Genomic DNA, 27,520 nt, shown 5'->3' with positions numbered 1-27,520 from the left:
AATAGGGCTATCTTCTGTATAACCCCCTACCTTGTCATAACACAACTGATTGGCTCAAACGCATTAAGGAAAGAAATTCCACAAATTATTTTAAGAAGGCACACCTGTTAATTGAAATGCATTCCAGGTGACTACCTCATGGAGCTGGTTGAGAGAATGCCAAGAGTGTGCAAAGCTGTCATCAAGGCAAAGGGTGGCTACTTTGATTTGGTTGCTACATCATTCCGTATGTGTTATTTCATAGTTAGTGTAGAAAATAGTAAAAATAAAAACCCTTTAATGAGTAGGTGTGTCCAAACCTTTGACTGGTAGTGTATGTATTTTTTGTGGTTTGTTGAGATACAATACCGATATTATTAAGCTGAAGGGCGGCGCACAGACGGCACTCTCCGTATTGACCTTGATGTCTATTGTAAGAATAAAACCAACTAGACTTTCTCTGCCAGTGTACGCCACATGTCACCATGGAGACCACAAAGCAAAAACACAGACTGATTTCATTGTGGAAGACTAATTATATTTATTAAAAAAAGACAGTCATTCAGTGGTCATGTCAAAAAAGGCATTTGTTATATTTAGTAAATAAAATAGTTATTTCACTCAGCATTTAACCATTACATACACTCATTTTAACTTATTAAAAATTAACTGGTCATTTAATACTGACTAATATTACACCAGACAGTAAATACACCAACATGGATTCGTAATAGTCATTATTAACTACAAAACAGAATCATTCTAGAGAAGAAAAATACATCAAACCCCACATCTGGTCCAAAAGTGCAAACGCATCACTACGACAACTCAACTGGCACAGCCACTAGCTCGAGCTGAGGTATTTGTGTCCAAACCACACTATGGCCACATTAGTATTATAATTATTTTTTTTAAAGCACAGTCTGCATCTCTGTTTGAGACGGTTTCATGCTTGTCGTGTAAACTCGGCTTCATACTACAACCCTGTTATATTGCAGAGCTGCAGTATCCAGTCATGAGCAATACTGAGTTTTAGTGATTGTCTGTGGCGCACCCCACCGATCGCCGTGTCTGTGGCGCACCCCACCGATCGCCGTGTCTGTGGCGCACCCCACCGATCGCCGTGTCTGTGGCGCACCCCACCGATCGCCGTGTCTGTGGCGCACCCCACCGATCGCCGTGTCTATGGCGCACCCCACCGATCGCCGTGTCTGTGGCGCACCACCACCGATCGCCGTGTCTGTGGCGCACCACCACCGATCGCCGTGTCTGTGGCGCACACCACCGATCACATCAAATACAGTCACCATTTAAATAGTGGAGCTAGGGAGACTGTCCTGTCAAGGCCAGGGCGACCAGCTGTTGATCACATCAATTACAGTTTAAATTTGAGATGAGGGCTTTTAATAGCCTGGGTATCAGTCTGTTTGTACTACTATTTTGCCAGTCTTGTCATGCCAAACAGTTGACATGAAAGCACAGATCTGGTACCAGGCTAAAGCTTTTCACGCCATCCATAGTAAATTAGCTATATAATCCTTCAACAGGGCTTTCTAAGTTCAGTCATGATTGTTTGACTGATTGTTGAACAGGTTGCCATACAGTACTATATATATATATATATACACATACACACAGAGGATGCAACAAAATGCTTTGAAACAATTCAACTACTCTGTATGTAAAGTCTTTTTTTTTTTTTATATTCAGGAATGCAAGTGGTTATATGTTGAACGTCCTTTGAGTTCTAGAAGTGGTTCTAGAATGTGGTTCTAGAATGTGGTTCTAGAGTCGAAGCTGTTCCGTGTCGTCTTTGAGCGTTTGCGACTCCTGGGTGATGGGACCTCCCTCGCGGGTCTGGCCCAGGGATGATGCGATGACGTCTACCGCCATGGAAGCGGTGCTCGCCACCGCCTCACGACTCGCCCCCAGGGCTGGGTTGACCTCCACAAGGTCCATCACCGACAACAACCCTGGAGATTAAACACAAACACAATATATTAGTTTCAGTACCTTTTTTTTTGTAGAATGTTGCAGACAGAAAATGTACTTCAAAGAATGTTACATATTGAAATGTTACTTCATAGAAAACTGGTCTTATCGTACCAACAGCGTAAGTATATAAACCACTCAAGCAATTCAATAACTATTCTCATCCTACCAAGAGTCTGGCATAGCTTAGAGGAAAAGTTTAAGTTTAATGACAGACCTTTCCCCATAATTTCTTATAAATGTATTGTTATAGTGTTCCTGTGTTATAGATCATTATTGCGTGCCTGTGTTGTGGATCTCCTCTGTGATCCAGATTCCTTCTCTGTAGGTCAGACCTCCGTTTACTGGTGTTCCTGTGGCCGGGGCCAAAGACGGGTCCATCGCATCAATGTCAAAACTCAGATGGATCGGCCGCTGCTTCCTGTTGGACAAAAGACAATAAGTGTTCAGAATACAGTTCAGTGAATCAGTCAACTGTCGCCTCAATACATTCCAAACCGTCGCCTCAACACATTCCAAACCGCCGCCTCAACACATTCCAAACCGCCGCCTCAACACATTCCAAACCGCCGCCTCAACACATTCCAAACCGCCGCCTCAACACATTCCAAACCGCCGCCTCAACACATTCCAAACCGCCGCCTCAACACATTCCAAACCGCCGCCTCAACACATTCCAAACCGCCGCCTCAACACATTCCAAACCGCCGCCTCAACACATTCCAAACCGCCGCCTCAACACATTCCAAACCGCCGCCTCAACACATTCCAAACCGCCGCCTCAACACATTCCAAACCGCCGCCTCAACACATTCCAAACCGCCGCCTCAACACATTCCAAACCGCCGCCTCAACACATTCCAAACCGCCGCCTCAACACATTCCAAACCGCCGCCTCAACACATTCCAAACCGCCGCCTCAATACATTCCAAACCGCCGCCTCAACACATTCCAAACCGCCGCCTCAATACATCTATGGGGCCTGATGTAATTGACACAACGAAAAGGCTCAAAGTCAGTCTATACAGTAAGCTGCTTATTTAGTTTATAACATTACTCCTTAAATCTTTAACAGTAATTCAATTACCTTGACAAGAGATGGTCAAAAGTGACTTCCATGACTCTCTGAATGCCGAGCCTGTCGATGTCTCTCATTGTGAAGTACTGGACACGCAAGTCCTTTAGGATGTCGCTGTGAGGAGAAAGGAGAGTATAATGTCACGAGGAGGATGTCAGGAAGTGTATTTTTAAAAAAACAGGTGGAATTTTGTGGACAGATTAATTTTCATTTCACATTTAGCAGACACTCTTATCCAGATCACCTGATGAACAACTTTCAGGCTACCTGTGTGTACTGCGGAGGCCCGTCAGAATCTTGACCACTTTGACCAATCAGAAGAAAAATAAATAAACAAATCACTGTGTCTGCCTTGAGGATGCTCATAAAACTCCAGACCTCTCTCCCCCCTCTCTCTGCCTCTCCCCCCTCTCTCTCTCCGCTCTCTCTCTCCGCTCTCTCCGCTCTCTCTGCTCTCTCTGCGCAGAGGAACCCAGAACAATATGTGACCACTTGGTTAAGGCAACACCCGTAGTGCCTAGGACACCCAAACCAGAGTGGCCACAGCTAAGTCCAAGGAGCCTGACTCTCTCTGGAAGTTGCTGTAGCTCTGCCTGGGATATCTAGTCTACATTGTCTATAGGATGAGACACAGGGCCCATTCTAGCTTGGTATGTCAGGGTGGGAAATTGAAATTGAAAATTGGGCCAATTTAGAGTTAATAATGCATTTGTACTGAACAAAAATATAAATACAACAATTTCTAAGATTTTACTGAGTTACAGTTCATATAAGGAAATCAGTCAATTGAAATTAATCACTTATCTATGGATTTCACATGACTGGGAATACAGATATGCATCTTGTTGGTCTCAGATACACTACATGATCAAAAGTATGTGGACACCTGCTTGGTCGAACGTCTCATTCCAAAATCATTGGCATTAATATGGAGTTGGTCCCCCCTTTTCTGCTATAACAGCCTCCACTCTTCTGGGAAAGCTTTCCACTAGATGGGGTTGAGGTCAGGGCTCTGTGCAGGCCAGTCAAGTTCGTCCACACCGATCTCGACAAACCATTTCTGTATGGACCTCACTTTGTGCACAGGGGTATTGTCATACTGAAACAGGAAAGGGCCTTCCCCAAACTGTTGCCACAAAGTTGGAAGCACAGAATCGTCTAGAATGTCATTGTATGCTGTAGCGTTAAGATTTCCCTTCACTGGAACTAAGGGGCCCGAACCATGAAAAACTTCCCCAGACCATTATTCCTCCTCCACCAAACTTTACAGTTGGCACTATGCATTCGGGCAGGTAAAGTTCTCCTGGCATCCGCCAAACCCAGATTCATTGGTCAGACTGCCAGATGGTGAACCGTGATTCATCACTCCAGGTCCTGGCGCTGTCCTTTCGGCACCTTTCACTTAAAATGGCCTTTTTGTCTTTTTACTTAAAATGACATTTTAACAAGATTCGTTTGCCTACGACTAATAGTCATAATCACTTAATATTATTATAAATAGAAGATTATCACTTCTCACAATGGTGCTCTTTTTAGTAAAGTTAGATCAAAGCTGAATCAATGTCTTGCAAGATCACATAATTATTCATTCGTATTTTACATAATAGAACTATATATACACTACTGTTGGGGTCACTTAGAAATGTCCTTGTTTTCACATGAAAACAGACATGAAATGAGTTGCAAAATTAATAGGAAATATAGTCAAGATGTCGACAAGGTTATAAATAATGGTTAAATTTTTTTTTGGAAATAATAATTGTGTCCTTCAAACTTTGCTTTTTTTTTTTTTTTACAATTACAGCCCTTTGGCATTCCAGTTGTCAATTTGTTGAGGTAATTTGAATAGATTTCACCCCGTGCTTCCTGTAGCACCTCCCACAAGTTGGATTGGCTTGATGGGCACTTCTTACGTACCATACGGTCAAGCTGCTCCCACAACAGCTCAATAGGGTTGAGACCCGGTGAATGTGCTGGCCACTCCTCTGTCTAGTGTCTGTTCTTTTACCCATCTTAATCTCTTATTTTTATTGGCCAGTCTGAGATATGGCTTTTTCTTTGCAACTCTGCCTAGAAGGGCAGCATCCCGGAGTCGCCTCTTCAGTGTTGACGTTGAGACTGGTGTTTTCCGGGTACTATTTAATGAAGCTGCCAGTTGAGGACTTGAGATGTCTGCTTCTCAAACTAGACACTAATGTACTTGTCCTCTTGCTCAGTTGTGCACCAGGGCCTCCCACTCCTCTTTCTATTCTGGTTAGAGCCAGTTTGCGCTGTTCTGTGAAGGTAGTAGTACACAGCGTTGTACGAGATCTTCAGTTCCTTGGAAATTTCTCACATGGAATAGCCTTCATTTCTCAGAACCAAATTAGACTGACGAGTTTCAGAAGAAAGGTCTTTGTTTCTGGCCATTTTGAGCCTGTAATCGAACCCACAAATGCTGATGCTCCAGATACTCAACTAGTCTAAAGAAGGCCAGTTTTATTGCTTCTTTAAATCAGAACAGTTTTCAGCTGTGCTAACATAATTGCAAAAGGGTTTTCTAATGATCAATTAGCCTTTTAAAATGATAAACTTGGATTAGCTAACACAACGTGCCATTGGAACACAGGACTGATGGTTGCTGATAATGGGCCTCTGTACGCCTATGTAGATATTCCATTACGAAAAATAGATGAAAACTCTTGGTAGATAGTGTGATCTACAGCTTATCATGAGGTTGTTTACCTCAGGCGAGCAATACATCGAGACTTACTTAAAATTAGACATCGCGCACCAGCTGTTATTGACAAATAGAGACACACCATCACCCCTCGTCTTGCCAGACCTGTTCTGTCCTGCCGATGCACGGAAAACCCAGCCAACTGTATATTATCCGTTCAGCCACGACGCGGTGAAACATAAGATATTACAGTTTTTAATGTCCAACGTTGGTAGGATAGTCTTGAACGGAGCTCATCCAGTTTATTCTCCAGTGATTGCACGTTGGCCAATAGATTCGGACGGTAGAGGCCGGGTTACCCACTCGCCGACGAATTCTCACAGAGATGGTATGAACATCTAGATACTGCCCAACCCTGGTATACTGTGGTGTGACAGTGGTATGTGGTTGAATGCACCAAGTTCAACTATAATTCGATAAGAGCGTCTGCTAAATGACAAAAAATTAAAATGTAATGCGTTTTAACCGTGTTATAAATCGTAATCTACAGAGTAGTGTACTTGGTAGTATACAGAGTTGTGTACTTACTACTCTCCAGGGTCGACGTCTCTCAGGCCAATGTAGACCAGGTCCTTGGCTGACAAGAAGGGCTTCATCCAGCTGAACCCTGGCAGCTCTGGCATCTACAGACACAACAACAAAAACAACAAGTAACAGGTCAGTATCAGATGGTAGGGAGAATATAGCCTGGTATCCAGATCTGTTAGTGCTGTATAGCCAACTCTATGGTCACTGAGGCTGTAGGGAGAATATAGCCTGGTATCCAGATCTGTTAGTGCTGTATAGCCAACTCTATGGTCACTGAGGCTGTAGGGAGAATATAGCCTGGTATCCAGATCTGTTAGTGCTGTATAGCCAACTCTATGGTCACTGAGGCTGAAGGGAGAATATAGCCTGGTATCCAGATCTGTTAGTGCTGTATAGCCAACTCTATGGTCACTGAGGCTGAAGGGAGAATATAGCCTGGTATCCAGATCTGTTAGTGCTATATAGCCAACTCTATGGTCACTGAGGCTGAAGGGAGAATATAGCCTGGTATCCAGATCTGTTAGTGCTGTATAGCCAACACGATGGTCACTGAGGCTGTAGGGGGAATATAGCCTGGTATCCAGATCTGTTAGTGCTGTATAGCCAACTCTATGGTCACTGAGGCTGTAGGGGGAATATAGCCTGGTATCCAGATCTGTTAGTGCTGTATAGCCAACTCTATGGTCACTGAGGCCACAGGGGTAACCACTTGGACATGGCACCTTCATTTGAAACCCACAGACTTCCGGTGGTTACCCAGGCAACCAGAGAAGTAAGCATGGCCTGGGGTTAGGGGTCAGGGTAGTGAGAATGCATGTCACAAGAATGCATGTCTAACTAACTCTGTCATCTTACCTTGTTCTGCAGCTCTTTGAGCATGAAGGCAACCGACTGTCCGTGAAGGTTCCCTGAGGGCGAGGTGAGGGGCGTGTTTATGTCAGCATGGGCGTCGACCCAGATCAGACACAGGTCAGGACACTGCCGGGCGTGGCCTTCCACTGAACCAATGGCCAGGCTGCGGGGGTAAAGATCAGGAAGTGGGTTAGAATACAATCTCTGTTATTAATAGATTTTAATGACATGTAATACATTCTGTTTTCTTTGTTCCCCCCCCCAGGGCAACGCTGACTGTTACACAACCCACTGATAAACCTGCTGTCGCTATGTTTTTATTTAACCTTTATTTAACTAGGCAAGTCAGTTCAGAACAAATTCCTATTTTACAATGATGGCCTACCCCGGCCAAATCCTCTCCTAACCCGGCCAAATCCTCCCCTAACCCGGCCACACCCTCCCCTAATCCGGATAAACCCTCCCTCAACCTGGCCAGCGGCAACATCCGCCCCTAACCCGGGCCAACCCGGGCCAAACCCTCCCCTAACCCGGGCCAAACCCTCCCCTAACCCGGGCCAAACCCTCCCCTAACCCGGGCCAAACCCTCCCCTAACCCGTACGACGCTGGGCCAATTGTGTGCTGCCTTACGTCTCTAGGTCCTAAGCCTGCCTAATGCCTCATTTCCTAACTCTGTCAATGTTGCTAAAATAACAATACTGTGTTGGTTCGCTGAGAACATGAAGGGGTTGTTGTGGGGTACCTGTGGTCTCCTCCCAGCATGACGGTAGTGTGTCCGGCTCCCACAGCGTTGCTGACGGCCCCTGACAGCAGTTTGTTAGCTCTGCCCACAGTGCGAGGGAAGGGGACATTCATGTAGGGCTCGTCCTTCTCCAGATGCTGGAAGCTCAGGTCTCCAAAGTCATGCACTGGGTAATCTGCACAAGGAAATAAAAAGGTATGGTTTACTACACACTGGCTTAATTCAACAGCAAATGGTATGAATGAATTGGAGCATGAATGGCAATGTAGCAGATGGCTTAGTGCAGCTAGAAGTACTGTGGCCCCAGATCCTGAGAGATAGTACTGTGGCCCCAGATTCATAAATGGCCTTGGCCAGTTCGTGCTCCGGTTTGTCAGGGCAGAATTTCCACTGTCACATTAAGCGTTAGGTAGGCTACATGTCTTTGAGGCATTAGTTCAACTCTTTCTCCAGGCTCTGATGTCCAATCCCCTCTACCCTGGCTGACTTCACACACCCCTCTGCTATCATCTCTGATGTCCAACCCCCTCTACCCTGGCTGACTTTACACACCCCTCTGCTATCATCTCTGATGTCCAACCCCCTCTACCCTGGCTCTCCTCACACACCCCTCTCCATACCATCTCTGATGTCCAACCCCCTCTACCCCTGGCTCTCCTCACACCCCTCTCCTATCATCTCTGATGTCCAACCCCCTCTACCCTGGCTCTCCTCACACACCCCTCTCTGATGTCCAACCCCCTCTACCCCTGGCTCTCCTCACACACCCCTCTCCTATCATCTCTGATGTCCAACCCCCTCTACCCTGGCTCTCCTCACACACCCCTCTCCTATCATCTCTGATGTCCAACCCCCTCTACCCTGGCTCTCCTCACACACCCCTCTCCTATCATCTCTGATGTCCAACCCCCTCTACCCTGGCTCTCCTCACACACCCCTCTCCTATCATCTCTGATGTCCAACCCCCTCTACCCTGGCTCTCCTCACACACCCCTCTGCTATCATCTGATGTCCAACCCCCTCTACCCCTGGCTCTCCTCACACCCCTCTCCTATCATCTCTGATTGACGAGGTGGAGTCATTCAAGCCGTTTGCTGGAACCGCTGTCTGTCTGACTGGGCACTACTTTCCACGTGTCCCATTTCCCATGTGTGTCCTCTCAGGTTTCTCCAAGACCAGATCACCCTCTGATACCACGGCAACGGGCAGAGTAAACAGAGGAATTTTCTCCAGAAAGTGGGCTGCACCGACGGTACTGGTATTGGCACCTCGGGACTAATGACTTATGAGTTGAAGTAAACAACAAATTTGAGACGCCACTTGTAGGTGACAATGTTCCATTTGATAGCGGTGTCGTGTCACTCTGCTGGTCGGGAGGGGACCAATGTGGTGCCTCATTACCATCTAAGACAGGGGTGGAAAACTCCAGTCATCAGGGGCCAGAGTAGTGTCACACACCACCCCCCCCCCCTCCCCCATTCTTAGCAAACACAGCCGATTAAACTAATTGCATTCTAAACCGAAGATCATGAATATTTAATTATTGGAGTCAGATGTGTTGGCTGAGGCAAAAGTATCACACCAATCAGGTCACCTTGGGGACTGGAATTGCTCTCCCAGATAAAAGATCTCTCCCCATGTTACCATCTTAGACCCCTTGGACAGGAATAGCTCAACCCAGTGCCTCTCTGTTAATGTAATCATAATCTAATATGTTTTTGAACTTGACTCAATGTCAGTGATATTTAATGCAGTTGACAGGGGTAGAGTTTCCCTTCTTGGCAAGTGCACAATGTCAGATCATCTCAGCTATAAGGAGGATACAATTTATAGTCTCCCTTGTTGCCAAATTGGCATCAGCAGAAGTAAGGCTATTTACTATCCATACTTTCGTTTTTTATAAACGGCCCATTTTAGCAGTTTGAAGTCCATTTTTAGAGACAACTAAAATAGCACCATATGTACATGCTTGGGCACAGCAGGAGATGCCCAAAGCAGTTGAGCACCAAGCTCTCTATAGACTAGACTATAGGCCATACTCAAGGATGTGTAAAATGGAACATTTAGTATCCAAGGAGCTGCAAATTACAATTGAGGCCCATCCAGACTACATGAGGCCCATCCAGACTAGGCCTAACACTACGCCTACAACTAGGCTAGAAAAAGGGTTTAGGCTTAAATGCCATAAAATCTCCTAAAACTAGTATCTTCATAAAATTATTGTTTTTTTTAAAGAATATGGGGGTTTGATGTCTTTCCAGAAAGTATGTCAGTCGTCCACATCCGACAACGGGGGAAAAACGGCATCTAAAGATAGGCTTCTCGTATTACACCGCCGGCCGGCCACAGGAACCGTCGATTGCGTAACTGCCTAGAAACGGACAAGAAGCGCCCTTGTCTTGCCATGTGCGCGCTCCAGCTGAGTGCTCAGGGACACAAGCCGGGCTAAGATTACAGGGACGTGATTTGCACATTCCAGAATTTAACCTGAACTTGAAGTGAAAAGCTTTATGAGATTGTTTGTGTCTGATAAATATCCACTCTGGGACATCCCAGTCCTCATTTTTTTTAAACGAACTGATAATAATCTACTGGTTTAGAAGGGTCACCATCTTGTCTGACGAAATGAGTGCGTATCTTTGCTCAGACCGGGCTATAGTCTCCCCAGGCAGATGGGTTGTCTGCCACATTAACAATGTTTCTAGACTACCCAACTAACTGACGCTTTAAACATGGCCTGTTATGCTGATAAATAACCGTTCAATGGGGGATTCCTAGCCTAGCATATACTGATGGGGTTTCTCTTCTCACAATTAGGATCTGACCACATAATATGTTATGTATGACTTCGATCATAATCCATTGGTTTAGATGTGGCAGCATCTTGTCTGACGAAATTTGTGCGCCTCCTTGCTCAGATTGGTCAATGGTCGTTAAAACAAGCCCGTGGTCTACTCTGGATTGGAACCCACAGTCTGGGTGTTTACGGTCACACGGAGCCGGCTATGTGATGCAGTCTCGCTGTTACACACAAAAAACAAAAAGTTCGTATCGTCTTTCAAGCATTCAAGGCAGCGATAGGGCCCCCTATTCATCTATGATAGGCAGAAGTGTACAAAGGGATGGTTGCAATGGGAGGAGAGAACTTGTTTTTCGGAGAAAGCTCTGTGCATGCCGGGCCCCGGGAACGGTTGATTGCATAACTGACTGTACAGTGACGACAGCAGACTTGCCAACCCTTTCTCGCCCGTGTGACCCAACAAAACCGTTCTTTTAATTACAAGAACGTTATCCTTTTAGATAAAAAATAAATAATCTGTGTTGATCGCCAGCATTCAAGGTATGAGCAATACCTGTGTTTGATTTCTTTGACAATATATACTTATGTTAAAGACTGACGTAATACATAGCCTAAAGCCCAATGGTTTTACTTCCGAGAACTGAATGACTCAGGGAAGCAGCTCTTGCATGAATCATTAACCTATTTTAGGGTTAGAATAAGTATTACAAGATCATTTTAATCCAACAGTACATTTAGCAGTTTGTTTTTAAACACATTAAATAAGATGTTCCATCACTTACCCAGATTTGAAAGCCTCTCGATCAGACCGGCATCCCTGATGGCTTTGGGTCCATGCTCCACCCCTCTCCTTTTCTACAGGAAAATAACAGCAAAGTTCAATAATTCTGGTAAACGTAATACCCTAATCAAATAACCATATTAAACGAATGGTTTCTAATAGGATATGAGCTTTTTCCATACCTGTCCTTTTGAAAATGGGGCTCCTAAAACAGCCACAGAATGCGTTCTGCTCTGACAGGTATTGTTGAGTTGAGTCCGTAGAAGACGACGCAGTGGGCCTCTCAAAGCCATTTTAAAATCCTATTTAATTTATCCGTTGACTTCAAAATAATTTATAACGACCAAGGCTGAGATTCAAACGTGAATTCAAACGCTCTTCTTGTAGGATCCCACTCCGACGATGGTGACGCTTTGATGTGAGCGCACGTCGGGGGGGATGGTTTTATGCTCTTTTGATCTCATTAATATTCATGAGGGGATGAATGGCGGTCAGGATTAAGAGCACGAGCAACTGAAATTTGTCTCTAAATACCTTGTAGAGTTTGAAAATATTTTAACCCTATATCACATGTAAATTCACCCAATGCCACGCGTTAAATCTGAAAACACAATAATTAATTCCGTGTCCTTATTCAGAAATCCCGTTACCTCATTAAGGAAGACATGCGTCAATAGTGTAAAACGTGTATCCAATAGATGGGTTTGTTCCAAAGGCGTGTCTTGTGTTTCCAAAATGCACCCCTTATCCCGCAATTTCTAAGGGGCAGACATTTCCACAGCAAACCGTGGTTGACATAACCTGGATGTCTGCCTTCCATAATCGTTCAAAACATAGCCTATCAGATGTCGGCCTGCACCCCATGTTTACATGTAAGTGACCAGCTGACCATAAACGACGTGCCTTACTAGTGGCTATTCTGCCTTCCCCTAAAAATAGTTGGTAGGCTACAGGTATAGCCTAGGGTCCTAGGCTTCTTGAAATATGAATATATTATTAGAATAGAATAACTTTCCCCTCAAGGAAACTTCTTTTTGGAGTGGTTCATAAAATGAATAAATAACATAAACATAGTAGCTAGGTTAACATAAAAACTAATTTAAACAAACAAAGAGTACTTGTGCCGCTCTCCATGGTGATGGCTGGGCCGGTGTCTCTGTTAATTTGATAAGGAGAGTTTATGCTGTGCGGTAGCCCCCTAGGCTAGTACAGGCATTGGCTTACAAATGGGAAGCTAGCTGTTATATTGAAAAATAGAATTTAACAGAAAGTAGCACACCAATTGCCAAAAGGGTACAAATACAGTGGTTTGTGTCTGTTATCCTGTGTTGTGTTATCTGTTTTTGAGCAAAAACAAAAACCGGTATGAAGCCAAGTTTACTATAATAAGCAGGGTAATTTTCATACAGAATATACATTTCTGTCGACCTCAAGCGTTGAAAAATATTAACGCGCTTAAAAAAAAAACATATCCCACAATGCATTGCGAAAAACATCATTTTTAGCGGCATAACGTAGCTAGCAAATTAGCTATTGAAGACCGATAAAATATTGTTCATTAAGGTTATACAAGGTTACAGTGTGTGTATACGTCGCCCGGTTTCAGGTATGTACGTCCCACTCTTTTAGCAAACGTTTATAACGTTAGAATAGCTAGCAAGTTAGCAACATTAGTTAGCTAGCTATTTAGCTTGCGTGATAGCTTCAGTAGCTTAACTAACGATGGCTAATAGGAAGTGTGTAATAGAAAAAGCTTATTCTATTAAATTCTATTAACTAGGCAGCCAGTTGGCCTACAAGATTTAACTTCATTAGTGTAATGTTTAAAGTAAATTGTAGGTAATGTAGGCTAACCAAACACCCAGCTTAGCGCTTAACTAAGTTAGCCTAGCTAGCTATCTCCGCAGGCCAGAATGTATTCATGGATACCCCCATGCCATGGTAATCCTTGAACCTGTTTTTCCTTTACATTTCATCCAGGTCACTGCACCTCCCAAGATGTCGTACCCCCCTCACCTGAACCGCCTCCCCCAGTTGCCCCCCGGGATTTGCCCTCCCCAATTCGCGGGGTTCCCCCAGGGAGTACCAGCAGGTGAGATACATTTTAGTCTGAGTGATCAAACTGGATGTTATCAGAGGCTACCAGAACCCTTTTCAGTTTTTTAATGATCTATTGCTATGTTGATTAAAGGCGTCTTACGTGCATTGATCTGATCTTCTGTTATATACTATTGCAATGCTTAAAGGCCAGATCAATGCCAGTGGTCTGGACAGACCATAATATTGTGACTATAATGTTGAGCACCAAGATTCCAAAGAAACACCCAAGGATTGTGGTCAAGATACATTTTTTTAATTTTTATTATAATGTTTTAATCATTTGGCTGCTGCACCCTGGGAGCTGATTTATCTAGAGAATGATTTAAATCACACTACAGAATGTTTTATTGATTTGCTCACTGAGGTAATGGACCATCATGCATCAGTAAGAACAAGTACTGTTGGGACTCGTCCGTCTCCATGGACTGATGATGAGGCGTTTTCTCAAAGAAATATGACAAAAGACTTAACTTAATATTACGTAATTATGCCGTTAAATGAAATTATAAGGGGGGGAAAAAGCGTTATTTTATAAAAATGCTTTTATTGATTGATTGATTGTTAAAAGGTATGGAATACAGTGAAGGGCTTACTTGATACATCTATCTCATAATGCCCATCTTGTGTGGAGGTTGACTGGAAAACTAATTTACTGAGAGATAATGTAAACACCAATTCTTCCAAACAAGCTATTGTCCAATGGATTGATGATCATATTACGAGCAATAAGACCTGCTTTTTTTTAGTCTACAAATGGTGTCAGTAGAGGAGGTGTTAAACCTATTGAATTCATTACCTGATGGTAAATCTACAGGTGTATGATCTTATGGACAATTATTTTACTTCGCTATGCTGCTCCCCAGATTGCAGCTCCACTGAAATTCATATTTAATTGGTCACTGGAAAAGGGGCCATTTCCAAATGTATGTCCAATCCCGAAAGACGGCAAAGAACTCCTGCCAATAGTCGACCAATCAGTCTACTCCGTACACTCAGTGAGATATTGGAGGGTATTGTGAGTAGACAGCCGATCAGCATTCTTATCGCATAAAAACATTCCACTGCATTGGTTGACATGATCAGAAGGATAGCTAAATAGTTACCAGGCAAGATTCTTAAGCAAACAACCCAAGCATTAATTGGGAGTCAGGTGAACTACGGTTCTGTGGTCTGGGGAAATGCAACAGCAAGTGACATTAGGAGGCTGCAGATTGGACAGAACAAAGCAGCACGGATTGTTTTAAGGTGGAGATGTGGTTCTTCTGTTGCCGCCATGCACAGTGCACTTGGCAGGTCATTGATAATTGAAAAAATAAATAAAAACGGTCTTATTTTATTTCATAACTCCATTCACAACAATGTTCAGTTGCTAAGAGACACACATTCAGTCAATACTAGGAATAGATTGTCCACCGTCTATTTTTTAATTTAACGAGGCAAGTCAGTTAAGAACAAATTCTTATTTACTATGACGGCCTACACCGGCCAAACCAGGACGACTCTGGGCCGATTGTGCGCCGCCCCTACGGGACTCCCGGTCACAGCCGGTTGTGATACAGCCAGGATGTATGTGTTATCCAGACAGAAAAGAGAAATAGACAAAATAACATTTAGATTCAAAGAAATAAAGAAATGTAATTAATTTATCTGAGCAAACCAGAAACCTTTCAATGTATAAATGCAAGCAATACTTTTAAAAGTATTTGTAAAATCAAATACATGTGAAGGTTATGCAGGACTATGGTAGATGAATGAACCAATCTATCTGGTCAATATGTCAGAGTATTATGTCTGCAGTTTGTAACAGTGGGTTAAATGTCAACATGTGATTTTTGTATTATACATTGTATTTTAATGTTTAAGGACTCTTGGAAGATTAGTCCAAATGAGGACTAAAAGAGATCCTAATAAAAATCCAATCAACACATACCTTTTGATGGTCAAGTGCAGTGGTTTATTAGGGAGAGAACCGTGCCAATGTCTTACTGCACAGTCGTCTGATGTTTCTCTGTGTCTTCTTCGAGGTACGCCCATGATTCCAGTCCACATGGGGATTATGACCTCTGCACCCGCTGTAAGCCTCGACTGCTGTGGTTACACAAACACACATACACAAACAAACACACAAACACATACATACACAAACAAATAAACAAACACACACAGACACACACACACACAAACTCCCCTCTCCTAATGTGTGTGTTGTATTGCAGGTCCTGGTTCCTACCACAGTGTCTATGGTCCAGATGTCTCCTGCCCCTAGGAAGGAACTGAACCCAGTCAGAGTCAAGGAGAACGAGGAGGGGGGCGGTGGAGGCCCCACCACTACAGTGTTTGTAGGGAACATCTCAGAGAAGGCTTCAGACATGCTGGTCAGACAGCTGTTAGCGGTGAGCACTGAGCAGCGCACGGAAACAGGGGATTTAACCTTCTGTTTGTGTTTTATTTGTGATCTGGGTCCTCTTGAGGCTTTTTCTTGCCACTGCGCTTCTGCTTGGTTCTTGGTTTCTAGGCCGCGTTACTGTAAAGCACTTTGTAACAACAGTTTATGTAAAAATTGCTGTTTATAAAGTAGGGTTGTCCACAGTACCAGTATTGCGCTTCCACAATACTGGGTTTTTCATGGCAAAAAAAGAAAGAATGAAGCAGACAAAACTCGTATGTTCCTCAGCCAATTTTTGTCAACTCAGTGCGGTTCGCTTAAATCATTTTTGGTGCAGTGTGAACACTCTCTCAAGGAACTCAGACCCTTCAAAAGAGCCTCTGAAGGGAACCCGAACTGAGACCATCTTGAGAGGTGTTCTGAGTTCGGTAACGCTTGAATTCCGCGATCCTGTTCCCTTCCCATATAAACCCCTTTTACGTTGGTGCCACAAAAGAGACAAAATGGTGTGCAGGTTCGTGGGAAAGAAACACGTGCTTTTTTTTGGATATTGATTAAGCGATTGTCAAAGGATACACAGACATACCATAAATATTTGTGGAGTTTTGTACTGACACAATGTTGAGATTATTGGTTTGCATCAGATGTATTTGTTTGTAATATGTGATCAACAGGCTAAGAGAGCTTCATCAGTTGTTTTATTATTTTTGTAGTTTGGATAGTGTGAGAAGACCAATATATTTGGTGAGAATCACGACAGGGTACAAAAATCAATGCTAGCTCTTAAAGGGACAGTAGCCTACATTTTGAGTGTACAATTTTCAATTACAGCATTATTTAATCTACCTGTATTCTTTTGCCATTTTATTCTGTTTACAGTAATATTTCCATGTTAATATGATCTTCTGATTATAATTATTATGTGTCATCTTTATATTAGTTTCCAAAATGTAAGTTGGTATATCTAGCTGTCTGATAACACGTTCCCATTTAATGGCTTGTCTTGCACTTTTGTAAAATCCCAGAGTGCATTGAGTGAATGTTGGAGAGAAAAACAATTCTTGGTTCCTTTGTAACCATAGCAATGTGAATGCAAAGAGGACTCTCTCTCTCTCACAAAATTGTTGAACTGGCAAAATAGTTTGAGTCCTCATTCAAAGGCAGTGTGAATACAACGAGAACTGAGTTATTTTTAGCCCAGAGTTCACTTTTAAAAGGACTGAGATCGGTTATTTTAAAGAGGACTAAACACCCAACCTGGTGTAGGTCAAATATTGTGTGATATACAGTGCATTCGGGAAAGTATTCAGACCCCTTGCATTTTTCCATATTTTGTTGAGTTACAGCCTTGTTCTAAAATTGATTAAAATAATTGTTTTTTTCATCAATCTACCCACAATACCCCATAATGACAAAGCAAAAACAGGTTTTTAGAATTTTTTGCAAATTTATAAATAAATTCCCCCCCCCCCCCCCCCCAGCAATACCATATTTACATTCAGTACCAGTCAAAAGTTTGGACACATCAACTATGAAATTATTTGGGCCTCATATCAAATAATAAAATTTAATTTTGATTTCTTTTAACACTTTTATGGTTACTACATGATTCCATATGTGTTATTTCATAGTTTTGATGTCTTCACTATTATTCTACAATGTAGAAAATAGTAAAAATAATGAAAAACCCTTGAATGAGTTGGTGTGTCCAAACTTTAGACTGGTAGTGTAACAATTCAGACCCTTTGCTATGAGACTCATCCTTGAGATGTTTCTACAACTTGATTGGAGTCCACCAAAAAAGGTCTGCAGCATTGAAGGTCCCCAAGAACACAGTGGCCTCCATCATTCTTAAATGGAAGAAGTTTGGAACCACCAAGACTCTTCCTAGAGCTGGCCGCCCGGCCAAACTGAGCAATCGAGGGAGAAGGGCCTTGGTCAGAGAGGTGACCAAGAACCCAATGGTCACTCCAACAGAGCTCCAGAGTCCCTCTGTGGAGATGGTAGAACCTTCCAGAAGGACAACCATCTCTGCAGCACTCCACCAATCAGGCCTTCATGGTAGAGTGGCCAGACGGAAGCCACTCCTCAGTAAAAGGCACATGACAGCTCGCTTGGAGTTTGCCAAAAGGCACCTGAAGACTCTCAGACCATGAGAAACAAGATTCTCTGGTCTGATGAAACCAAGATTGAACTCTTTGGCCTGGCACCATCCCAATGGTGAAGCTTGGTGGTGGCAGCATCATACTGTGGGGATGTTTTTCAGCGGCAGGGACTGGGAGACTAGACAGGATCGAGGGACAGATGAACGGAGCAAAGTACAGAGAGATCCTTGATGAAAACCTGCTCAGGACCTCAGACTGGGAGAAGGTTAACCTTCCAACAGGACAACGAGCCAAGCACACAGCCAAGACAACGCAGGAGTGTCTTCGGGACAAGTCTCAATGTCCTTGAGTCGCCCAGCCAGTTCGAACATCTCTGGAGAGACCTGAAAATAGCTGTGCAGCGACGCTCCCCATCCAACCTGACAGAGCTTGAGAGGATCTGCAGAGAAGAATGGGAGAAACTCCCCAAATACAGGTGTGCCAAGCTTGTAGCATCATATCCAAGAAGACTCAAGGCTGTAATCTCTGCCAAAGGTGCTTCAACAAAGTACTGAGTAAAGGGCCCGAATACTTGTATAACATTTTATATTTCCGTTTTTTATATTTAATAAATTAGTATACATTTCTACAAAAACCTGTTTTTGCTTTGTCATTATGGGGTATTGTGATGTCATTATGGGGTATTGTGATGTCATTATGGGGTATTGTGTGTAGATTGATGAAGAAAAACTATTGAATACTTTCCGAAATTCACTGTAGCTCTGGAAGAAGAAAACATGTGACTCTGGGTAACTTTTTCTGTGTATCGTGATCCTGGTGTCGTAATAACCCTAACATGAAGTTTATAAAGACATTTTGGTCTTTACTCTCAGATGAGTGATTTCCCCTCTGCCTGTCCTTTCCTCCGTCCTGTAGAAATGTGGCCTGGTCCTGAGCTGGAAGAGGGTCCAAGGGGCTTCTGGGAAACTGCAAGGTAAAAACAAAACAGGTACAACACTTCTATTATACTTTCCCTCCTTTCCTTGTTATGTAGTTACCGCCACGTTACCGCCACGTTACCTCCACGTTACCGCCATGTTACCTCCACGTTACCGCCACGTTACCTCCACGTTACCGTTACCGCCACGTTACCTCCACGTTACCGCCACGTTACCTCCACGTTACCGTTACCTCCACGTTACCGCCCCGTTACCGCCACGTTACCTCCACGTTACCGCCACCTTACCGTTACCGCCACGTTACCCACCACGTTACCTCCACGTTACCACCACGTTACCTCCACGTTACCGCCACGTTACCGTTACCACCACGTTACCGTTACCGCCACGTTACCGCCACGTTACCGTTACCGCCACGTTACCGCCACGTTACCGCCACGTTACCTCCACGTTACCGTTACCGCCACGTTACCGTTACCGCCACGTTACCGCCACGTTACCTCCACGTTACTGCCACGTTACCGTTACCGCCACGTTACCTCCACGTTACCGCCACGTTACCGCCACGTTACCGCCACGTCTGTGTAGTTACCGCCACGTCTGTGTAGTTACCGCCACGTCTGTGTAGTTACCGCCACGTCTGTGTAGTTACCGCCACGTTACCGCCACGTCTGTGTAGTTACCGCCACGTTACCGCCACGCAAGTAATTTTTTAGTTATTTAACCAGGTAGGCCAGTTGAGAACAAGTTCTCATTTACAACTGCGACCTGGCCAAGATAAAGCAAAGCAGTGCGACAAAAACAACAACACAGAGTTACACATGGAATAAACAAACATAGTCAATAACACAGTAGAAAAAGTCTATATACAGTGTGTGCAAATGAAGTAAGGATAAGGGAGGGGACTGTATAAAACTCTCTCTCTCTCTCTCTCCCAGTGACTGTATAAAACTCTCTCTCTCCCTCCCAGTGACTGTATAAAACTCTCTCTCTCTCCCTCCCAGTGACTGTATAAAACTCTCTCTCTCTCTCTCCCTCCCTCCCAGTGACTGTATAAAACTCTCTCTCTCTCTCCCTCCCAGTGACTGTATAAAACTCTCTCTCTCTCCCTCCCAGTGACTGTATAAAACTCTCTCTCCCTCCCAGTGACTGTATAAAACTCTCTCTCCCAGTGACTGTATAAAACTCTCTCTCCCTCCCAGTGACTGTATAAAACTCTCTCTCTCTCCCAGTGACTGTATAAAACTCTCTCTCTCTCTCTCTCTCTCTCTCTCTCTCTCTCTCTCTCTCTCTCCCAGTGACTGTATAAAACTCTCTCTCTCTCTCTCTCTCTCTCTCCCAGTGACTGTATAAAACTCTCTCTCTCTCCCTCCCAGTGACTATAAAACTCTCTCTCTCCCAGTGACTGTATAAAACTCTCTCTCCCAGTGACTGTATAAAACTCTCCCTCCCAGTGACTGTATAAAACTCTCTCTCTCTCCCAGTGACTGTATAAAACTCTCTCTCTCTCTCTCCCAGTGACTGTATAAAACTCTCTCTCTCTCTCTCCCAGTGACTGTATAAAACTCTCTCTCCCAGTGACTGTATAAAACGCTCTCTCTCTCCCTCCCAGTGACTGTATAAAACTCTCTCTCTCTCTCCCCAGTGACTGTATAAAACTCTCTCTCTCTCTCTCCCAGTGACTGTATAAAACTCTCTCTCTCTCTCTCCCAGTGACTGTATAAAACTCTCTCTCTCTCTCTCCCAGTGACTGTATAAAACTCTCTCTCTCTCTCTCTCTCTCTCTCTCTCTCTCTCTCTCCCAGTGACTGTATAAAACTCTCTCTCTCTCCCTCCCAGTGACTAAAACTCTCTCTCCCTCCCAGTGACTGTATAAAACTCTCTCTCTCTCCCTCCCAGTGACTATAAAACTCTCTCTCTCTCTGTCTCTGTCTCTCTCTGTAGCGTTTGGATTCTGTGAGTACAAGGAGCCAGAGTCCACCCTGCGTTCCCTGCGTCTGCTACATGAGCTGTTGCTGGGAGACAAGAAGCTGCTGGTCAAGGTGGATGCCAAGACCAAGGCCCAGCTAGAAGAATGGAAGGCTAAGAAGAGGAGTGCCAACGGGGTGAACACACACACACACACACACACACACACACACACACACACACACACACACACACACACACACCCTGTCTACCATGAGAAGTGATGGAGGAGAGCAGACTGGGTTCATAAAATATAAGTTACACACATTTTCTCTCCTAGCAGTGAGCTTCATTACCAACATTTAGTCTCTCAGGTCTTTTATGAGGTCCGGGACGATACCAGTATCACGATACTCGTTAGTATCACGGCAAGGAAATAAAACAAAAAGCAGATTTTAAACTTCTTTATGAAAACAGCCTGTTGGAAACAAAACATGTTTTCTATCCAGAGTCCAAAAATATATATTTTTTAGCTATAGCACACACAATATTTTACATAAAGCAGATTATTTATTTTTTTAGCATCGTAGAGTTTGGTCTGCTTTGTGTTTTTATGTTTGTCATGGGGGAAAAAATATTGCGATAGTGGTATTATCCTGGCCCTTGTCTTCGTCAGGGAAGAGCAGGGTTTTAACATGGCTTCTGTGTGGTACACACTGGAAAATCCAACATGAAGACTTAAAAAAAATATATATATGGTATTTCTACTCTCTTTTTATGTCTCATAGGGAGCCAAGTCTGAGGACGGGCCCAAGGAAGAAGAGGATGAGGAAGAGGTTCTTGACGAAGACACAAAGCGTCGTGACCAGATAGTAAAAGGGGCGATCGAGGGGTTGATCCGGGAGTACGGCAGTGAGCTCAACGCCCCTTCTCAGGACGGGGACAACCAGCCCCGCAAGAAGAAGAGAGAGAAGAAAGAGGAGGTAGTAGCGTCCGTTCCACCGTAGAGAGGAGGTAGTAGCGTCCGTTCCACCGTAGAGAGGAGGTAGTAGCGTCCGTTCCACCGTAGAGAGGAGGTAGTAGCGTCCGTTCCACCGTAGAGAGGAGGTAGTAGCGTCCGTTCCACCGTAGAGAGGAGGTAGTAGCGTCCGTTCCACCGTAGAGAGGAGGTAGTAGCGTCCGTTCCACCGTAGAGAGGAGGTAGTAGCGTCCGTTCCACCGTAGAGAGGAGGTAGTAGCGTCCGTTCCACCGTAGAGAGGAGGTAGTAGCGTCCGTTCCACCGTAGAGAGGAGGTAGTAGCGTCCGTTCCACCGTAGAGAGGAGGTAGTAGCGTCCGTTCCACCGTAGAGAGGAGGTAGTAGCGTCCGTTCCACCGTAGAGAGGAGGTAGTAGCGTCCGTTCCACCGTAGAGAGGAGGTAGTAGCGTCCGTTCCACCGTAGAGAGGAGGTAGTAGCGTCCGTTCCACCGTAGAGAGGAGGTAGTAGCGTCCGTTCCACCGTAGAGAGGAGGTAGTAGCGTCCGTTCCACCGTAGAGAGGAGGTAGTAGCGTCCGTTCCACCGTAGAGAGGAGGTAGTAGCGTCCGTTCCACCGTAGAGAGGAGGTAGTAGCGTCCGTTCCACCGTAGAGAGGAGGTATTAGCGTCCGTTCCACCGTAGAGAGGAGGTAGTAGCGTCCGTTCCACCGTAGAGAGGAGGTAGTAGCGTCCGTTCCACCGTAGAGAGGAGGTAGTAGCGTCCGTTCCACCGAAGAGAGGAGGTAGTAGCGTCCGTTCCACCGAAGAGAGGAGGTAGTAGCGTCCGTTCCACCGAAGAGAGGAGGTAGTAGCGTCCGTTCCACCGAAGAGAGGAGGTAGTAGCGTCCGTTCCACCGAAGAGAGGAGGTAGTAGCGTCCGTTCCACCGAAGAGAGGAGGTAGTAGCGTCCGTTCCACCGAAGAGAGGAGGTAGTAGCGTCCGTTCCACCGAAGAGAGGAGGTAGTAGCGTCCGTTCCACCGAAGAGAGGAGGTAGTAGCGTCCGTTCCACCGAAGAGAGGAGGTAGTAGCGTCCGTTCCACCGTAGAGAGGAGGTAGTAGCGTCCGTTCCACCGTAGAGAGGAGGTAGTAGCGTCCGTTCCACCGTAGAGAGGAGGTAGTAGCGTCCGTTCCACCGAAGAGAGGAGGTAGTAGCGTCCGTTCCACCGAAGAGAGGAGGTAGTAGCGTCCGTTCCACCGAAGAGAGGAGGTAGTAGCGTCCGTTCCACCGAAGAGAGGAGGTAGTAGCGTCCGTTCCACCGAAGAGAGGAGGTAGTAGCGTCCGTTCCACCGAAGAGAGGAGGTAGTAGCGTCCGTTCCACCGAAGAGAGGAGGTAGTAGCGTCCGTTCCACCGAAGAGAGGAGGTAGTAGCGTCCGTTCCACCGAAGAGAGGAGGTAGTAGCGTCCGTTCCACCGAAGAGAGGAGGTAGTAGCGTCCGTTCCACCGAAGAGAGGAGGTAGTAGCGTCCGTTCCACCGTAAGAGAGGAGGTAGTAGCGTCCGTTCCACCGAAGAGAGGAGGTAGTAGCGTCCGTTCCACCGAAGAGAGGAGGTAGTAGCGTCCGTTCCACCGATAGAGAGGAGGTAGTAGCGTCCGTTCCACCGAAGAGAGGAGGTAGTAGCGTCCGTTCCACCGAAGAGAGGAGGTAGTAGCGTCCGTTCCACCGAAGAGAGGAGGTAGTAGCGTCCGTTCCACCGAAGAGAGGAGGTAGTAGGCGTCCGTTCCACCGTAGAGAGGAGGTAGTAGCGTCCGTTCCACCGTAGAGAGGAGGTAGTAGCGTCCGTTCCACCGAAGAGAGGAGGTAGTAGCGTCCGTTCCACCGTAGAGAGGAGGTAGTAGCGTCCGTTCCACCGTAGAGAGGAGGTAGTAGCGTCCGTTCCACCGAAGAGAGGAGGTAGTAGCGTCCGTTCCACCGTAGAGAGGAGGTAGTAGCGTCCGTTCCACCGTAGAGAGGAGGTAGTAGCGTCCGTTCCACCGAAGAGAGGAGGTAGTAGCGTCCGTTCCACCGAAGAGAGGAGGTAGTAGCGTCCGTTCCACCGAAGAGAGGAGGTAGTAGCGTCCGTTCCACCGAAGAGAGGAGGTAGTAGCGTCCGTTCCACCGTAGAGAGGAGGTAGTAGCGTCCATTTCTCCTGTTTTAAAGCGAGTGATGAGCGATTGTCAATGTGTTGTCCATGGAGTGTGTTTTTGTTTCTTTACTTGTTTTCCAGGAGGAGGCGCTATACCTGCACCCATTTTGTTTTTCTTTTCTGTAAAGTGCTACGCTACTTCTGGGCCGGCCTGGACCTTGTTCAGTAGTATCGTTTGGTGATGGGAGAAGGGACATGTTATGAACCTGATATCATGTTTGTTTACCTGTGTCTCAGGAGGACATCAATGTGATGGACATGGAAGATGACAAAAGAGACCTGATATCCAGAGAGATCAGTAAATTCAGAGACACTCACAAGGTAACACACCCGTCCATTGTTCTCTTAACACCTTCACTTTAGGCTTTGGAGAAAGAAACTACAATACCCACATCTAGATTATACCTAGTGTAGTTTCAACATCCCTGTCAAGGACTGGACTACAAATTAATGTATTGATCCCCCCCCCCCCCCCCCCATTTCTAACATCCTAACATTCATTTCAAATAGTTCAGATATTTGCTAATTTTGTTGTACATTTTGTTCAATTGAACTTGATAAAAAATTGAGGATTTTATAAACAATATGTGGAATGTCCGTCAAGTCAACAACAGATATATTTCAGTTTCCCCAACAGTTTTATAGGAGTTATAGGATCATCTGTTAACAACAGTGACTTGGGATGAAAGTATTACAGTAGAACTACCAGTTAGACGCAGGACAGGGCAACTCCAGTCCTCGGCGGTCTGATTGGTGTCCCCCCCCCCATCATCCCTAGCAAACACACCTCATTTTTAAACTTAATTGCATTTTTAAACTGAAGAGCTTGATTATTGTAGTCAGGTGTGTTAGCTGGGGCAAAAGTGTGTCACTAATCAAGCCCTTGAGGACTGGAGTTACCCCCCCCCCCCCCCAAGTCCTGATAGGTTGAACGAAATGTTAAAAATTCCTCAAAGCTAATCTATTGATTATAACCCCACCATTATGGTAGACATCATATGATGACTAAAGCAAGATGAATCTCAGAGCTTTTGAGGGGGGAAAAGTATGCGAGGATAGAATGTAAGTATCATCTTTTAATTTATTTTCTCGTCTCGGGCGCTCCCTTCTGGAGGACTTGCAAAGGGGCAACTGGCTCTGAGACTGTTAATATGCTACAGTGTATATATATAAGGAATCGGGTTCCATTTTGAATACACCCATGTCTTTTTAGCTAGTTGGCATGTGTAAAAGAAGGCCCTTACTGGTTGTGTGAATACAAAAGCCAGAGAGCCTAGTGAACCGATGCAGGTCCTTGTGTTGTGTTTTGAGGAAGGCAGATGAGGGACTCAAAATTATGGCCCAGTTTTACAGAGTTCCCGGTTAAAAGATTTATGAAATTTCGAGGGATTTTTGGAAAACCAGGCTATTTTTTTGGGGGGGGGAAACTACCTGTGATTTTGCAACCCAAAGGTAGAGACTGAGTGATTAACCACGGCCGCTGCTTAAGCAGTCTGTAGTGTAGGGTACTAAAAGCAGGGAGCGTCCCTCCACAGCAGCACTTTGAGTTCTGAAGACTAGACAGGTAAGACTTTCTGTCTGTCTTTTATCCTCCTCCCCCGCTCTCTCCCCTGCTCTCCCTCTCTCTCTCACTCTCTCTCTCTCCCTCTCTCCCCCTCTCCTGCTCTCTCACCCTCTCTCTCCCCTGCTCTCTCACCCTCTCTCTCTCCCCTGCTCCCTCTCTCTCTCCCCCGCTCTCTCTCCCTCGCTCTCTCCCCCGCTCTCTCCCCCGCTCTCTCCCCCGCTCTCTCCCCCGCTCTCTCTCCCCTCTCTCTCCCCCGCTCTCTCTCCCGCTCTCTCTCCCCCGCTCTCTCCCCCGCTCTCTCTCCCCCGCTCTCTCTCCCGCTCTCTCTCCCCCGCTCTCTCTCCCGCTCTCTCTCCCGCTCTCTCTCCCCCGCTCTCTCTCCCCCGCTCTCTCCCCCGCTCTCTCCCCCGCTCTCTCTCCCCCGCTCTCTCTCCCTCTCTCCCCTGCTCTCTCTCCCCCCCTCTCTCTCTCTCTCTCTCCCTCTCTCCCTCTCTCTCGCTCCAGCTTTCTGCTCTTACTTTTTCCTTTCTACTTCTCTTATATTTGTATCTGTCTTACCTATCTCTATATTATGTTAAAGAAAAACCTTGTTTAGGGACATCACAGAAAGGTCAAATATTGTTTTATGCTGCTTATTTTCCAAATCTAATAGACTTGGAAGTTTTTAGGGTTAAGAAGAACAATATTCCCACCATAGACAGTGTGTAGGTGGAACGTGAAGGCCCAAACATGTTAAGAACAGTAAACATTAGCCAAACTTATCACCACACATCTAGTGACAGGATCCTATTTTACCTCATCGCCAGGGGACGGTTGAGTCAGAGGTAAGTCCAGACAGGATATGGGACTGTTGCGTCAGAGGTAAGTCCAGACAGGACACTGTTGAGACAGAGGTAAGTCCAGACAGGACAGGGAACATTCTAGAACATCAGTTTAATCCAAAGGGAAGTGAGAGATGTAGTGGATGGAACTCTTCGCTAAATCTCTTTCAGCGCCATCTTTCTCTTTTCTATTTCCTCTCCTTCTTCTTCTCTGACAGAACAGGAGACCCACAGTTCAGTTTAGTTCAGCTTTTACACGTTGTAGTTTCTCTTATACTGATCCCACTATCCTGCACAAAATTGACAAACATCATTCAATGGCATTTGACCAGCTCAAATCTATTGCCATCGTAATGAATGGCATATAGCCATAGCATTTTTTTGTAGTGAGGTACCATATTAGTGAGGTACCATATTAGTGAGGTACCATATTAGTGAGGTACCATATTGGTGAGGTACCATAGTAGTGAGGTACCATAGTAGTGAGGTACCATAGTAGTGAGGTACCATAGTAGTGAGGTACCATAGTAGTGAGGTACCATAGTAGTGAGGTACCATAGTAGTGAGGTACCGTAGTAGTGAGGTACCGTAGTAGTGAGGTACCGTAGTAGTGAGGTACCATATTAGTGAGGTACCGTATTAGTGAGGTACCGTATTAGTGAGGTACCGTATTAGTGAGGTACCGTATCTCTATGTATGTAAGGGCTGTTGGCACTCTTGTCTCCCTCTCTGTCTGGTGTGTGAGTTTTGTGTTAATCACTCTGTTGGTCTGAGACGATCTGATGATGGACATCAGAAGACTACCTCTGGGTAAGACCCGCTCTATGATTTCATTCCTTTTACCTAAACTGGAATACATACCTGCATTGTGATTCTCTCTAACACCAATGTAAAATATCACCATTTTGTATCTAAGCACTAGTCTTTAATGTGTTGTGATATAACTGGATAATGTGTACAGTAAATTTAATCACTGGTCATCGTAAGGGATCGATGGACAGATATTTTTACAATTTTTAGTTTGTTTCTGTGAACCTGACCTGCTCTTCCTCACAGGAGTAGCTTGTAGGCTTGTAGGGGCAGA

At 45.1% G+C, this 27,520-nt stretch overlaps 2 protein-coding genes across 3 annotated transcripts in view; one reads left to right on the top strand and one right to left on the bottom strand.

The window, feature by feature from the left end:
* Positions 1-495: 495 nt before the first annotated feature.
* Positions 496-11,906, bottom strand: arg2 (arginase 2). The gene is made up of 8 exons (XM_071382510.1): positions 11,656-11,906; positions 11,475-11,547; positions 7,893-8,067; positions 7,153-7,312; positions 6,298-6,392; positions 3,060-3,164; positions 2,256-2,392; positions 496-1,952 (listed from the first exon to the last, which is right to left on the bottom strand). The coding sequence occupies exons 1-8, from the start codon at positions 11,764-11,766 to the stop codon at positions 1,765-1,767; spliced, it is 1,044 nt and encodes a 347-aa protein (XP_071238611.1). The 5' UTR covers positions 11,767-11,906; the 3' UTR covers positions 496-1,764.
* Positions 11,907-12,928: 1,022 nt separating this feature from the next.
* LOC139563658 (RNA-binding protein 25-like) overlaps positions 12,929-27,520 on the top strand; it is a 35,882-nt gene continuing 21,290 nt past the window's right edge. Inside the window, exons 1-8 of one of the 2 annotated variants that reach the window (XM_071382508.1) lie at positions 12,929-13,079; positions 13,454-13,565; positions 15,598-15,647; positions 15,790-15,966; positions 18,980-19,037; positions 20,947-21,107; positions 21,699-21,893; positions 24,289-24,372. In XM_071382508.1, coding sequence (XP_071238609.1) covers positions 13,472-13,565; positions 15,598-15,647; positions 15,790-15,966; positions 18,980-19,037; positions 20,947-21,107; positions 21,699-21,893; positions 24,289-24,372 — 819 coding nt within the window. In that variant the 5' untranslated portion in view covers positions 12,929-13,079; positions 13,454-13,471. Of the gene's footprint in view, positions 13,080-13,453; positions 13,566-15,597; positions 15,648-15,789; positions 15,967-18,979; positions 19,053-20,946; positions 21,108-21,698; positions 21,894-24,288; positions 24,373-27,520 lie in introns of both variants that reach the window. The other variant, XM_071382507.1, reaches the window with a different exon arrangement.

This window comes from Salvelinus alpinus, chromosome 34, assembly GCF_045679555.1.
Source record: "Salvelinus alpinus chromosome 34, SLU_Salpinus.1, whole genome shotgun sequence".
Lineage (NCBI taxonomy): Eukaryota > Metazoa > Chordata > Actinopteri > Salmoniformes > Salmonidae > Salvelinus > Salvelinus alpinus.
This window is presented reverse-complemented; position numbering and strand designations above follow the sequence as displayed.

Bases quoted from the DNA above. Each gene is read 5' to 3' on its own strand.
- arg2 (XM_071382510.1), bottom strand. From the start codon at position 11,766: ATGGCTTTGAGAGGCCCACTGCGTCGTCTTCTACGGACTCAACTCAAC. The intron at 8,068-11,474 runs GTAAGTGATGGA...TTCCTTGTGCAG, and splicing joins CGAGAGGCTTTCAAATCTGG to ATTACCCAGTGCATGACTTT. The intron at 7,313-7,892 runs GTACCCCACAAC...TTACCCCCGCAG, and splicing joins ATGCTGGGAGGAGACCACAG to CCTGGCCATTGGTTCAGTGG.